The sequence below is a fragment of the Pangasianodon hypophthalmus genome, chromosome 16 (genome assembly GCF_027358585.1).
Source record: "Pangasianodon hypophthalmus isolate fPanHyp1 chromosome 16, fPanHyp1.pri, whole genome shotgun sequence".
NCBI lineage: Eukaryota > Metazoa > Chordata > Actinopteri > Siluriformes > Pangasiidae > Pangasianodon > Pangasianodon hypophthalmus.
Genome location: NC_069725.1, coordinates 2,335,689 through 2,347,946, shown reverse-complemented (window position 1 = coordinate 2,347,946; position 12,258 = coordinate 2,335,689). Strand labels below are relative to the sequence as shown.

Genomic DNA, 12,258 nt, shown 5'->3' with positions numbered 1-12,258 from the left:
TCAGAGTCGACTCATATCCCCGAGTCGTTTTTTTTTTCTTCCTATTTCTTTTCTGTTTTTGTAGGAAATGTCGATAGTTTATTCACAGCTTGGTGGAGAAGATATAAATCACAATCGAAGATATAAAAATTTATTACATATATCGCAAATTCTCCCGTTTAGAGAGAAATAAATGAATGAACCGCTTGGGAGTTGAAAGAGTCGGTGAACCGAGCCAAATGATCCGACTCAGTGAAAAGAAGCGCAGTTTCTATTAATTACAAAAATAAACCCCTCAAAGCTCAAAAAAGTCCAATATAATAAACTAACTGATGACAATCAATCACAACCAAGCTCTAACTGTTTAATTAAGGAGTTAATGCATTTAATGAATCACTTATTAGATTCCTTAAACACATTATCTCATTTTCCTCTCAATTTTCAACTCTCAACAGTTTTTTAAGAAAAACAACATCTCCAACTACATAAATAATGTAAAATGTGGGAGGCGCAAGAAGAAATAACTAATAAATAACACTAATAATGATAGATAAATAAACACAAAAGTCTTCAGGACCGAGGAGTCGATGCTTTGCGGTTTCTCATGACATTTTCTGTTTTATTAAGTTTATTAAGAGAGGCTGGTCAGGGAACGACTGTTCACCCAAGTGATAACAGGGATTAACTTGTCTTGTGGATATTCCACTATACTGAATACAACTATAAATGGATAAAAATATAATATGTTCTTTAAGAAATTCAAAAATTGCACCCATCGTCAAACTCGCTGTGGTTTAAGATGAATAACACACTCCGGGATGTGCTGTTATAGAAAAATAATCAGCTTCGGAGTAATAACAAATAACTCCACTTCATCACACCGACCCATCGTTAATTATTTTCCTGGAACGGCGCAACCCCGTTACTGTGAATAACCTAAACATGTGCGCCATCACCAACAGGAGGAAAGTTTACTGGCGGTGGAAAAGTGATGACATTATAAATGACGCAGAATCTGTTCATCATTAACTCTTACAGATATTCAAACAGTAAAATAAGACTCATCCCTAAACCAAAATATTCAATGCAGCGACTCAGCTTTCACTTTAAAATTCAGCGACGCTGCGTTATGTTCATCCACATACCTCTCCGAGTCCAAGTCCACGTCCGAGTCCACGTCCGAGTCTGCGCTCCGCCGGACTGTCCAAACTTGAATCGCTGAAAGAGATCATTAATCATCAGGAATTATACGGAATAATGAAGGAAGAACACATATGCAATTTATCAAAGAGGTTAATCATAGACCTCTTTTCCAATGTAAGACTGAAAGCTTATGCTCATTTTTCCTGCTAAAAAAGCTGTAAGTGACGCACGGATCAGCGACGGCGTCTTTTGTGCTTAATAAATATCCGGCACTTGACGTTATTGCCCTATAAACAATATGGCAAATGGTCATCGACCCTGTTCCTGGAGATCTACCCTCCTGAAGACCTTAGCTCCAATCATAATCAGGTCCACCTGACCATCTCATCATTGCCTTAAGAAGCTCCTGATCAGCTGAAACAGGTGTGTTAGGTTTTGGTTGGAGATGAAACCTGCAGGAAGGTAGAGCTCATGGAAGAGGGTTGGTGACCGCTGTGACATCAATTGCTGCATATTTATTACTGATGATGGAGAATTTTCATTTTTACAGCTGTTTTTGTTTTTGTGTGTGTGTGTGTATACAGAAAAAGACAAAACAGATGTGCTAATTTATGCTTGTATCTCCTTTTTTCCCTGCCAAAATACTGTACAATTGCATAAGACATTCATAAGAAATCTTGAACAGTGCTTGAGTCTTTCATATTATAATTAAGTCAATTCATATAATTACTGTCTAATTATTAGAACAATTCACACTTAATGGCCTACAGTGTAGAGAGGAATGACTTTGGGATTTTCGGATCAGCGACTAACATGGCTGAAAGGTGAGCACGGTTACCTTTTAATACTTAAGCATTACGGATTAGTTCTTGCGGTTATAAATAAAACAATTTGAAGTGGTTTTGTTCCATAGTGATGCTTCATGTTACCACTTTCGACTCATGTCACAGACTCTGAACTGATTCGATTCAGCGTGAATAAAAGCCTACTTCTCTGTCCAATCGTCTTTAAATCGTCATCTGTTTTTTTTTTATACACTAACCATGAAGCTAGTTCACTATTCAGACCAAAAAGGGGAAAATAAAATGAAAAATAAGTTATAAAACACACATTATGTCAATTATTTTGCTTGTGCCTTTCAGCTAAATAATTTATATAAGAAGTTACGGAGGATCTGCTACAGAAGCCGAGCTGGTTCATGTTTAGAAATCTGGAGTTGCTGAACTACAGACAGTTTTTTAAATTTTTTTATTTATATGTTTATCAACTCTGCTACAGTATTTCTCCAAGTTTGGTCCGCTGAAATACTTTACTTGGTCTGGATCTGTACCGCAGTCCACCAGTGGACAACCCCTGTACTACAGTCTAATGATCTCTGTTCACAAGTGTTTCTCCTACATGCTCTTGAATTTTAAATCTGGCCTTTAATTTGACGCAGATGTTCATCTTTCAAAGACTAGAGCTCGTCTCATTATTTCCCCAGCCACTTGTCCCTAGTTCATGAATAATTAATGAGCATGTGCGGCTTCATCCAATCACTGAGCACTGGAGCAAAATATCATCATCATCATCATCATCATTATCATCTCATCATCTGTTGTTAACAAAGCTACTTTAAGCGGTTTTAAATATACAAGCTGAAGTTAAAAGCTAGCAAAAAAAAAACAAAAAAACATTATAATGTTCTACATGGGTTGCTGAGCAGAAAACATTCGCACTATTGTCGGAGGATCGCGAGTTCGAATCCTGGAGACAGGAGTCAAGACGGCAAAATTGGAAATTGGGTGCGCTTTCTGGGTGGGAGGGGCATACGCTTTCTTCCCTGTCAATCACAGCGACACTAGCCAATTGTGAGAGTCTGTGAGCTCTTGTATGCGGAAGAGGGCAGATAGCGCTTTCCTCAGGAGGGCTTTTCACACGGCGCTTCACCTCGGGTTATCGTCGTTCTAAACCTCGCTTTTAACCCCGGCTAGAGGAATGTTTCACACTTGTAATTTAGAAGTGGGGTTTAGCAGCGCATATTTACCCGAGGTTATAAAAACCCCGCTCTGAAGCAGGATTAGCACTGCTTTCGCATTGTTAACCCCACACTGCGGTGCCAAACATGTACAGCGTGAAACGGTTCAGTGTTAGAATGTTACGGCTAGATGCTTTGCAACAGACACCCAATCAGAAATGGAACAGCGCGAGCCTCGTATCGCTGTCGGTAAATATGCTGCTAGCAATGAAACGCCACCAGTGATGACTCCTGGGAACGACCCAGGGACGGAGCAGTGAACAATGACGCTACTGTACAAGCGAACACAAGTCTCTCTATGCTTAAAAGGAATTCAAAAAAATATTCATACAACTTGCTCCTCTGTGTTTTCTCTTTTGTCTTTTTGTCTGTTTTCTTGCCTTTGTGCATCTCAGGAGGCTTAAAACAGCCAAGGAGGATTTACATGGCGACATTTTTTTCTCACTGATGCGAAAGCATGAGACGAGCCGTTACTTAAACCGGTCGCACGCTGTATTTATCCAATCACAGTTGTTGACACTGCAAATATGCAAATAAGAACGTTAACCCAGGGTTTAGGAGTGTACAGTGTGAAACATTAAGATTATGAAGGGATTAACTGGATTAACTCCAGGTAAAGTATGAGCAATGTGAAATGTGAAATAAGATAACCCAGGATTTCATTTACCCGGAGTTTAGAATGACCCAGGGGTAAATATTTCACATGTGAAAAGCTCAAGAGTGTGTTACACTGCCATGTGACACAGCATGAGCAGCTGTACGAAAAGATGCATCATTATTATTATTATTATTATTATTATTATTATTATTACATGACTCGTGAAAGCTTCATCTTAGTCAGTTGGTAGCTGTTGTATGATTGGAGGAGAGCCGGCTGGTGGGTGGGAACTGGGCCAAATGAGGAGAAAATGTGTGAAAAACTATGGAAATTTACTTCATACATATAGAAGCTGTGTTTTTTTTAAAGAATATAAACATATTATATGCAGAAATGTTATTACTATTATTATTATACATTTTATTTATAGGCGCCTTTCATGGCACTCAAGGACACCTTACAAAGTCCATAAAACAGAGTAAAACAATAACATTAAACAATAAAGGCCAATACAACAAACAAACATAAAATCTCATAAAAGCCTGCCTAAAAAAAATAAGTTTTAAGATGAGATTTAAAGACTGGAAGACTTGAACTATTGCAAACTTCTACAGGAAGTGAGTTCCATAAAAGGGGAGCCGCATAACCAAAAGCTCGTGACTCCATGGAAGCTGTCCGAGTGTGTGGGAGAACAAGAGTAAGTGCAGAAGCCGAGCTTAAAATGCGAGAAGGAGTGTGTATACGAAGAAGATCTAAGAGCTATGAAGGAGCCAAATTGTTGAGTGCTTTGTAGGTTAAAAGTAAAATTTTTAAATTTACACGGAATTTAACTGGAAGCCAATGCAAATTTTGTAAAACTGGAGAGATGTGTTCAGAGATGGAAGTTTTGGTAAAAACTCGAGCAGCAGCATTTTTGTACCAACTGTAGTTCGTGAAGTGATTTAGAAGGAAGCCCATAAAACAAAGCATTACAATAGTCGATTCGTGATGTTACAAGAGCATGCACAAGAGTAGAAGTACTCTTCAGTGAAAGGACACAGTGCTATCTGTGTTATTTACCTTTACTCCGTCTGTAGATTTTCGGCGGATTGACTTGCACGCTTATGTTGGCGGTGTTGCGCACCTTTTCGTACTGGCATCCGATACTTCTGATCGACGGCTAAAACGTAACGTACATGAGTTAAATCTAAAACAGACCAATTCTGAAATATAAGCGTGTTTGCGAAATTCATTAAAATGACTTACTGTTACTGATGGAGCAGCGCCGACTGTGTACAAAGACGGAACTGCGTTCTCGATCAACCTGAGGTAACAAGTTATCCCGGCGTTAAACAGCCCCAAGTTGTTGAAGGAGTCTTCCGAAAAGTGTCTGTCACATATTCGAGAACTCGAACGAATACCGCTCTCTTCAAGATGAGCAAATTCCAGCCATCTCTTTCGCAACCAAGGATCGGTCGGGAAAGCAAACAACGTGCGGGGAGAAGAGCAGCCAAAAATGCAGCGCCGGACCATGTCTGCTGCAAACTAGCAGTTTCTGCAAAACACACACAGCTGCGTTGACGTTTACTGAAAAAGGGAAACGTGCACAATTTATTACACACCTCCAATTACACAACGAGCCTTAAAACGGTTTACTGCTCTCCCAGAAACGACAAACTGTCATTAAAGTCAAACTAATTCATCGACACCAACATCAATCAAATACATTAAAGGCGTTTCAAACTTCAGAAAGTTTTTACACCCAACTCGAACTTCTCTATTAGCACAGGAAGCTAGAGAGCTACAACACAATAAAACATTATTTAAAACAGGAATTAAATAATGTTCCCCAAGTTACATTTAAGAAAAACTACAACTAAGCATGAACTACAAATATCACCCAAGAATTAACTAAAATAAAATTCCCATATTAATTAACATTCACAAAATAATAATACTTAAAAAAACAAATCTTATGTTGAGTTCTGTGGGGGTTTTTTTCCAAACAAAAACAGATAAATGGAAATATTTTTAGAAAAACAAAACTTGTTGGGCAATATTTCTAGATTTAGTTTAGTTGTAGTTTTTATTTATTATTAGTAGTAGTAGTAGCAGAAATAATAACAATAATAATAATAATAATAATAATAAACAATAAGTATCTTTGTAAAAAAAAAAATACACAAAACACAAAATAACGCCTGTGTTGATCAATACATTTAATGATTATGTTATTTAATTTATATAATAATAATAATAATAATAATAATACACAAGATAGATTTAACATCTAAGTTTATCCTTGGGCAATATTTCTAATTTTCGCTTAGAGTCGTAGTTTTTATTTTATTTATTTATAACAACAACAACAACAATAATAATAATAATAATAATAATAATAATAATGATGATGATGATTTTTACTGTCTTACTTGTTACCTGTGGATTATTAATGGCCCCGTTAAAGTGCCGGTTAAATGTATTTCCGGTTGAAACCGGAAGTCGAAGGAGCGTGTTAAAAAAAAATTAGCTACATTTCATTTTTGTAAAGTAGCAACGTCTGAAATCCTGAGCTAACATTTAACAAAACACGGAAATGAATTGTATCCGCGCGGTGCCTCGGGCCACTGAGCAGCGCCTCCACATCAACAACCGACAAATCTCAACAACAAACAACAACAACAAACAACAACAACAACAACAACAACAACAGAATATCCGGGTTTAACGTTCAGCAGTCGGGACCGAGCGGTGGTCTCGCGCAAACCTACACAACAGAGCCATTCGGTGGCCACGCCCCTTTCCCTGCGTCATCAGCCTGCGACTTCTGAGTGAGAAAAGCGTCCAACAGAACATCAGAGCCACTTCAGGTCTGAAAGAGAAATCTTGTATTTGACTGTTTTGTGGATGATGTGAAAATAATAAAACAAAATACCTCTCTTTTCCGATCTTACCCAAGGCTCAGGAAGTTCTTTTTAAAATTATCAATGATATCTACCCATGTAAGCCTTAAGATTTAATATTTATTGTAATATTTGCACTTTTTTTGTGAAGCTGAAATAGAAACACTGGAACATTTGTGTTATTCTTGTAGATTTTCTACAAAACTTTGGGATGATCTCCATCTTTGGGTAAAGATGAAATATTTTAAAATATGGTGTTAATAATGCAAACTTTAGAATTGAATTTATGGTAAATAACATTCTGATCTTAGCTAAATATTATATTCATAAATGTAGGTTCTTCAAAAACGCGCCCAGATTTCTGTCTCTCCAAAATGAGTTGATGTTTCACAAATCTCTAAAGAATATCTGTAATAAAAATGCCCCACTTTTAGTTGATTTACTGAAAGATTATTTTGAATGTTAACCCTTTGTATGTGTTTTTATTGTCTTCTTTATTCTGTCCTTTCATGCCTTTGCTGCTGTTCAGTTATTTTTGTTTGGAATTATTTAAGAAACATTAAACATTAATTACATAAAAAACATTAGTGTCAATACAAAAGTTTGTGTGTGTGTATATCTTCCTTTATTTTGGGATCAATCCACGGTGAATTCGAATTATATTTAGAAAACATATTACTTGGGTTTACTCGTTATAAAAGAGAACCGTAAAATGAATATTTTATGTTAAATTTGATTTTTTACTGGCAAAGAAAAGTATTATATGCACGCACGTAGATGTGAGGTGTTAAATACTAAACCCCTTTTTGTCTTTTTCAAAAAAAAAAAAAAAAAAAGGTCATGCAAACATGAACTACTTCCTTCAAGATTAAAGCTGTTAAAACATGGAATCTGTGCTCCAAATGTGGAGCTTTTGTGTAAAAATATTATGGGATTTATTCATTCATTTATGTATTTATTTATTTTTGTATTTAAAGCTGTATTTGTAGCCTTCCTCTGGCATTAATTTGTTTATATTGCTTACACTGATGTCTAAAATAATATAAGAAAACTTTTAGTAATCCCTCATAGGGAAATGAACGTTGTACATCAACATAATTGTAAGAGCGAAAAAATAAGTAAATATAAATATGCCAGTAGAACTGTAGAATTACAATTTCCCTTCACTGGAACTAAGAGACTCAAACCTGTTCCAGCATGACAATGCCCCTGTGCACAAAGCGAGCTCCATGAAGACATGGTGTGTGAAGGTTGGAGTGGAAGAACTCGAGTGTCCTGCACAGAGCCCTGACCTCAACCCCACTGAACACTGGACTACTGCAACTCTCTTCTCATCGGGATCCCTAGCAAGAGCATCCAGAAACTCCAGCACATACAGAATAGTGCCGCTAGGATCCTGATGAGAGTGCGTAAATACGAACACATCACACCAATTCTTCAATCATTACACTGGCTTCCCATTTCCGCCCGGATTGAATACAAGGTCTCCCTCCTCACACATCAGTGCATCTATGGCAACGCCCCCACTTACCTTAAAGAACTCCTCACCCCACAGATTTCAGCACGTCCCCTCCGCTCCACAAACACTCATCGTCTCCTCCCCCTAGGACTAATACCCGCACCATTGGGGATCGAGCCTTTTGCGCCGCTGCTCCTCGCCTGTGGAACGCCCTCCCTGAACATTTGAGGGCTCCGCAAATGACTGATGGTTTTAAAAGGGGTTTAAAAACGTACCTTTTTAAAAAGTGTTTTAATATAGTTTAAATTTCTGTGCTAATCTCAGTTGGCAGCTGGTTTTAATTGCTGTTTTTTGTAGCACTTTGAGATTTTCTTTAAAATGTAAAGTGCTTTATAAATAAATGTATTATTATTATGAACACCTTTGGGATGAACTGGAACTGGAGACTCCTTAACCAACATCAGTGCCTGACCTCACTAATGCTCTTGTGGCTGAATGAACACAAATCCCCACAGCCACGCTCCAACATCTAGTGGAAAGCTTCCCAGAAGAGTGGAGCTCATTATAACAGCAAACACAGGGGGATAAATCTGGAATGAGATGTTCAACAAGAACATACAAGTGTGATGGTCAGGGGTGCACAAACTTTTGGCCATATAGTGTATATCAGGTGCAATAAACTGTGTCAAAAAAGTGTCCAACCTTACACTCTTCACTTCCCAGTGGTTTTGATACATGGTTTGGGAGTAATCCTATACTAAATATATGTGAAGTACACCAGAGATTTCCACAACAGCCAATAGCATTCAAGTGTGCATATATACGAGGTTTTACAGTAATCACCATGCGCTCATCTGTTATTGTTAAAATGTAGAAAAGTTTACATGCACACTCTCTTAATCGCTTTACAGAACATCATTTTTCCTAAAATACAATGTTCTAGTTATTTTATTCAGATATTGTAAATTATAAACTTGAGATGTTCATTCATTGTCAGTTACAGTACCGTGCAAAAGTTTTAAACACCATATATTTTTAGTACAGGGCATCCCAAATGACTCTATACATAGAGGAAATTAACACTTTTTAGAGAAATGTAACTTTATTTACAAAAAATCCTCTACATGATTGCCATTTCTCTGTAAACACACACAGAGACGTCTCTCCCAACTTTGGCTCCCAGTTTGGCAGCAGTGTCGTGTGTGATGTGCTCGCCATGTTTACTGTTAAAGTCCATCGCAACCTCCGAACAGCGTCCTGATCCAGCCATGAGAATGTTTTCATACGTTCTTCTTTTGCCAAAGGCGTCCTTAAAGACTATCTGAAAACATACATATATAATATAAACTAAGTACGAAAATTTTTGGAAGACATTTTGCTAAAGATTGTTAATTTCCCCTATGTATGGAGACTTTTGGGACACGCTGTATATGTTTATTCTGGTAAAAATTTTTACATAATAACCTTTGTAAAGAAAGCAACATATTACACAACAGACCACTTTTCCTGCAAATAAACATAATGACGTCTGCTGGGTTTTGCTGCAGCAAAAAAAAAAAAAGAAGGGAGTTCAACAGTCGAAGCCCCCAGAAGAAATGTCTCAGATTCTCCATTATAGTATTTTTTAAGTTGATTTATTTTGAAGGCATTTTTGCTTTACAGCATTTCTTTGCATGTGCTTAAGACTTTTGTACAGTACTGTAAATGTAGATAAATATCGAAACAGATTATTGTATTGTTGGAAGAAGGTGCATGAGTGTATGAGTGTAGTAGTGTATTAGTGCATGAGTGTTTGAGTGTATTAGTGTTTGAGGGCATTAGTGTGCTACTGCATTAGTGTATTAGTGCATGAGTGTATTAGTATATTAGTGTATTTTTGCATTAATGTATTAGTTTGTTACTGCATTAGTGTATTTGTGCATTAGTGCATGAGTGGATTAGTGGATGAGTGTATTATTGCTGGTGATTTCTCTGCACACGTTACCTGGTGCAGAAGCAGGTGTTGTGCTTGGAGCAGCACAGTAATCATGATCGTTCAGAGAGATGGCTTCCACCTGATTCTTTCTCCTCTCCCACACACGTGGCCGTGCTGTTGGAATGGTGTAACCGTTCCATTCAAAAAGTAATGGCACTGCGGTTTTTGCCAGTCTTCTCCGACCCCCGGTGCTTTTGGGCTCTTTCAGCTGCTCCGGAGGGAAATGTCTGCTGCACACCTTCGTGTGGGATGTAATGCTGAAGTTGTCACGGCGTATGTTTGCTATCCATCGTGTTCTGAGTTCACTGTGTGATGGGAAGCTGTGGAAGCTTAAACAGCTGTTAAACTTTCCAGACGCTGTGCACAGAGGCACGCAGCAGTGCTCATGATACTTCTTCTCCTGTTTCTGAAAGTGAAAAGTCTTAAATATGTTCCGGCGGACACTCATTGTGTAGGTCCGGGTGTGAACTCGGTCCTAAACCTTCACTCTGAGTGCTTTCAAACTGGCGCGGTGCACAATTTCTGCTGCACGCGACACAGTAACGAGACCTGTAACGTGATCGTACAGCACAACTGTGTCGCGCAGCATGACGTCACCATCACCAGCCAATCAGAAGCACGCTTCAACATAAACAGGAAGTCTTTCATCCATGTTCGAGTGGAAGGAAAGCGGTTAATATCCGTTTTTTTAAAAAAAAAAAAACTGTAATATATTAACTTCCAATACAAAACCAAAATCAAAAGAATTGTGCTTTATAATAAAGTAGTGACTAATTTATCATCTCATCTTGTTTGTATTTTATACACTGCGTTGTTGTTTGAGCTCTCGTGCAACAAATTCACGACATTGTAGTAACCATAGCAACGACAATTCACCAACGCCTGCTTATACATGCTTAACGACAGTATAATGCTAGGTTTATGGTAAACTTTAAAATATTTTTGTTTATAAGGGAACTACTTTGCAAATATATCAATATGATAGTGATTTGTTGATTTAAATATAATTATAAAGATAATAAAAGTATTAGAAGTGTTTGTGTAAGATGTCCTTCTAACAAAATACCAATAAAACAATATCGATTTATAGGATGGAGTTTGAGATGTGCTTTGCGTGTTCGAATTTCCGTCTCGCGTTTCCTCCTCACCTTCCAGGCTTCCGTAGTAGCTGTACTTAAAACACCTCCAGTTAAAGCTGCGCGCGGAGGTATTTCCCATTTCTGCTTTTATTGCATGGTGTTATTGCGCGTTAATTATGCAAATTCCTGCCTGCTATAAAATTTCACAGCTGCTAAATGATTTCAGGAGTTGAATTGCACGCTTTAGGGATTTTACTCAGCATTTTTTTTGGATTGTAAACAAACACAAGCCCGGTTATTAGCTAGCAACCGACTAATGCTAGCTCACCTTCCTGTATTTTTCTGAAGCATTTATTGCAGGTTTGTGATCACAAACGTCCAGGTTTGTCTCTGTTAGTCAGCATGAGAAATCTACAACATGCTGCCTTTTCAAAAACACCGAGTTTATGCGTTTATTTAAAGAATGAAACCAAAAAACGAATCTAATGTAGAATATATCTCATATATAATGTGTAGAGATTTAGTTGTAGGTCAGACTGGAGGGAAGAACTAGATATTTATCTCATTAAATTAATTTTTTAAGATTAATCCTTTTGATGCATAAATTAGTTATATGTATATCCAGATACTTTAGCTATTAGTCTTGTTTTTAAACTTAAAAATTGCATGAAGTATCAATTCTGATTCTGTCTGAATATCAGATATTAAGAAGTAAATGAATGAGGCTAAAATAGTATAATAATAATCATCATAATAATAATAATGTCTAATGCTATAATGTCTAAAATATGACAAATTCTAAAAAAAGACTTTTTTATTGATAAATTATACACCATTTAGGTTGCTGCATGATGCAAATAGGTTATAAATCTTTAACAACAAAAAAAAAAAGGTGTCAGGCACAAAAACTGTTTCCACTTAATCAGTTCATCTTGGTCTCCAATCAGCTCGCAGGTGCGCCTCCTTTATGCCTGGTAATAAAGCCTGCAGAAACACCTGCCCTTTGTGAGTAAGATTGAAGACTCCTGCATTAACTAGATTTGGGCACTTTATTAGGAACACTATACTAACACTGGGTAGGGCTCTCGGTCTCTTTGCTCTCAAAATAGCCTCAATTCTTTGTGGC

The 12,258-nt window shown here is 37.3% G+C and overlaps 1 protein-coding gene across 5 annotated transcripts in view; it reads right to left on the bottom strand.

Moving 5' to 3' along the window:
* The window catches only part of LOC113545682 (zinc finger protein 135), a 22,707-nt gene extending 12,073 nt beyond the window's left edge, over window positions 1-10,634 (bottom strand). Inside the window, exons 1-4 of one of the 5 annotated variants that reach the window (XM_053240722.1) lie at window positions 10,063-10,201; window positions 4,983-5,271; window positions 4,797-4,896; window positions 1,125-1,197 (exon numbers count right to left, since the gene is read on the bottom strand). In XM_053240722.1, the coding sequence (XP_053096697.1) occupies window positions 1,125-1,197; window positions 4,797-4,896; window positions 4,983-5,249 (440 nt within the window). In that variant the 5' untranslated portion in view covers window positions 5,250-5,271; window positions 10,063-10,201. Of the gene's footprint in view, window positions 119-1,124; window positions 1,198-4,796; window positions 4,897-4,982; window positions 5,272-6,148; window positions 6,506-10,062 lie in introns of those variants that run through there. The other 4 variants (XM_053240721.1, XM_053240720.1, XM_053240719.1 and 1 more) reach the window with 4 other exon arrangements.
* Between the last annotated feature and the right edge of the window lie 1,624 nt (window positions 10,635-12,258).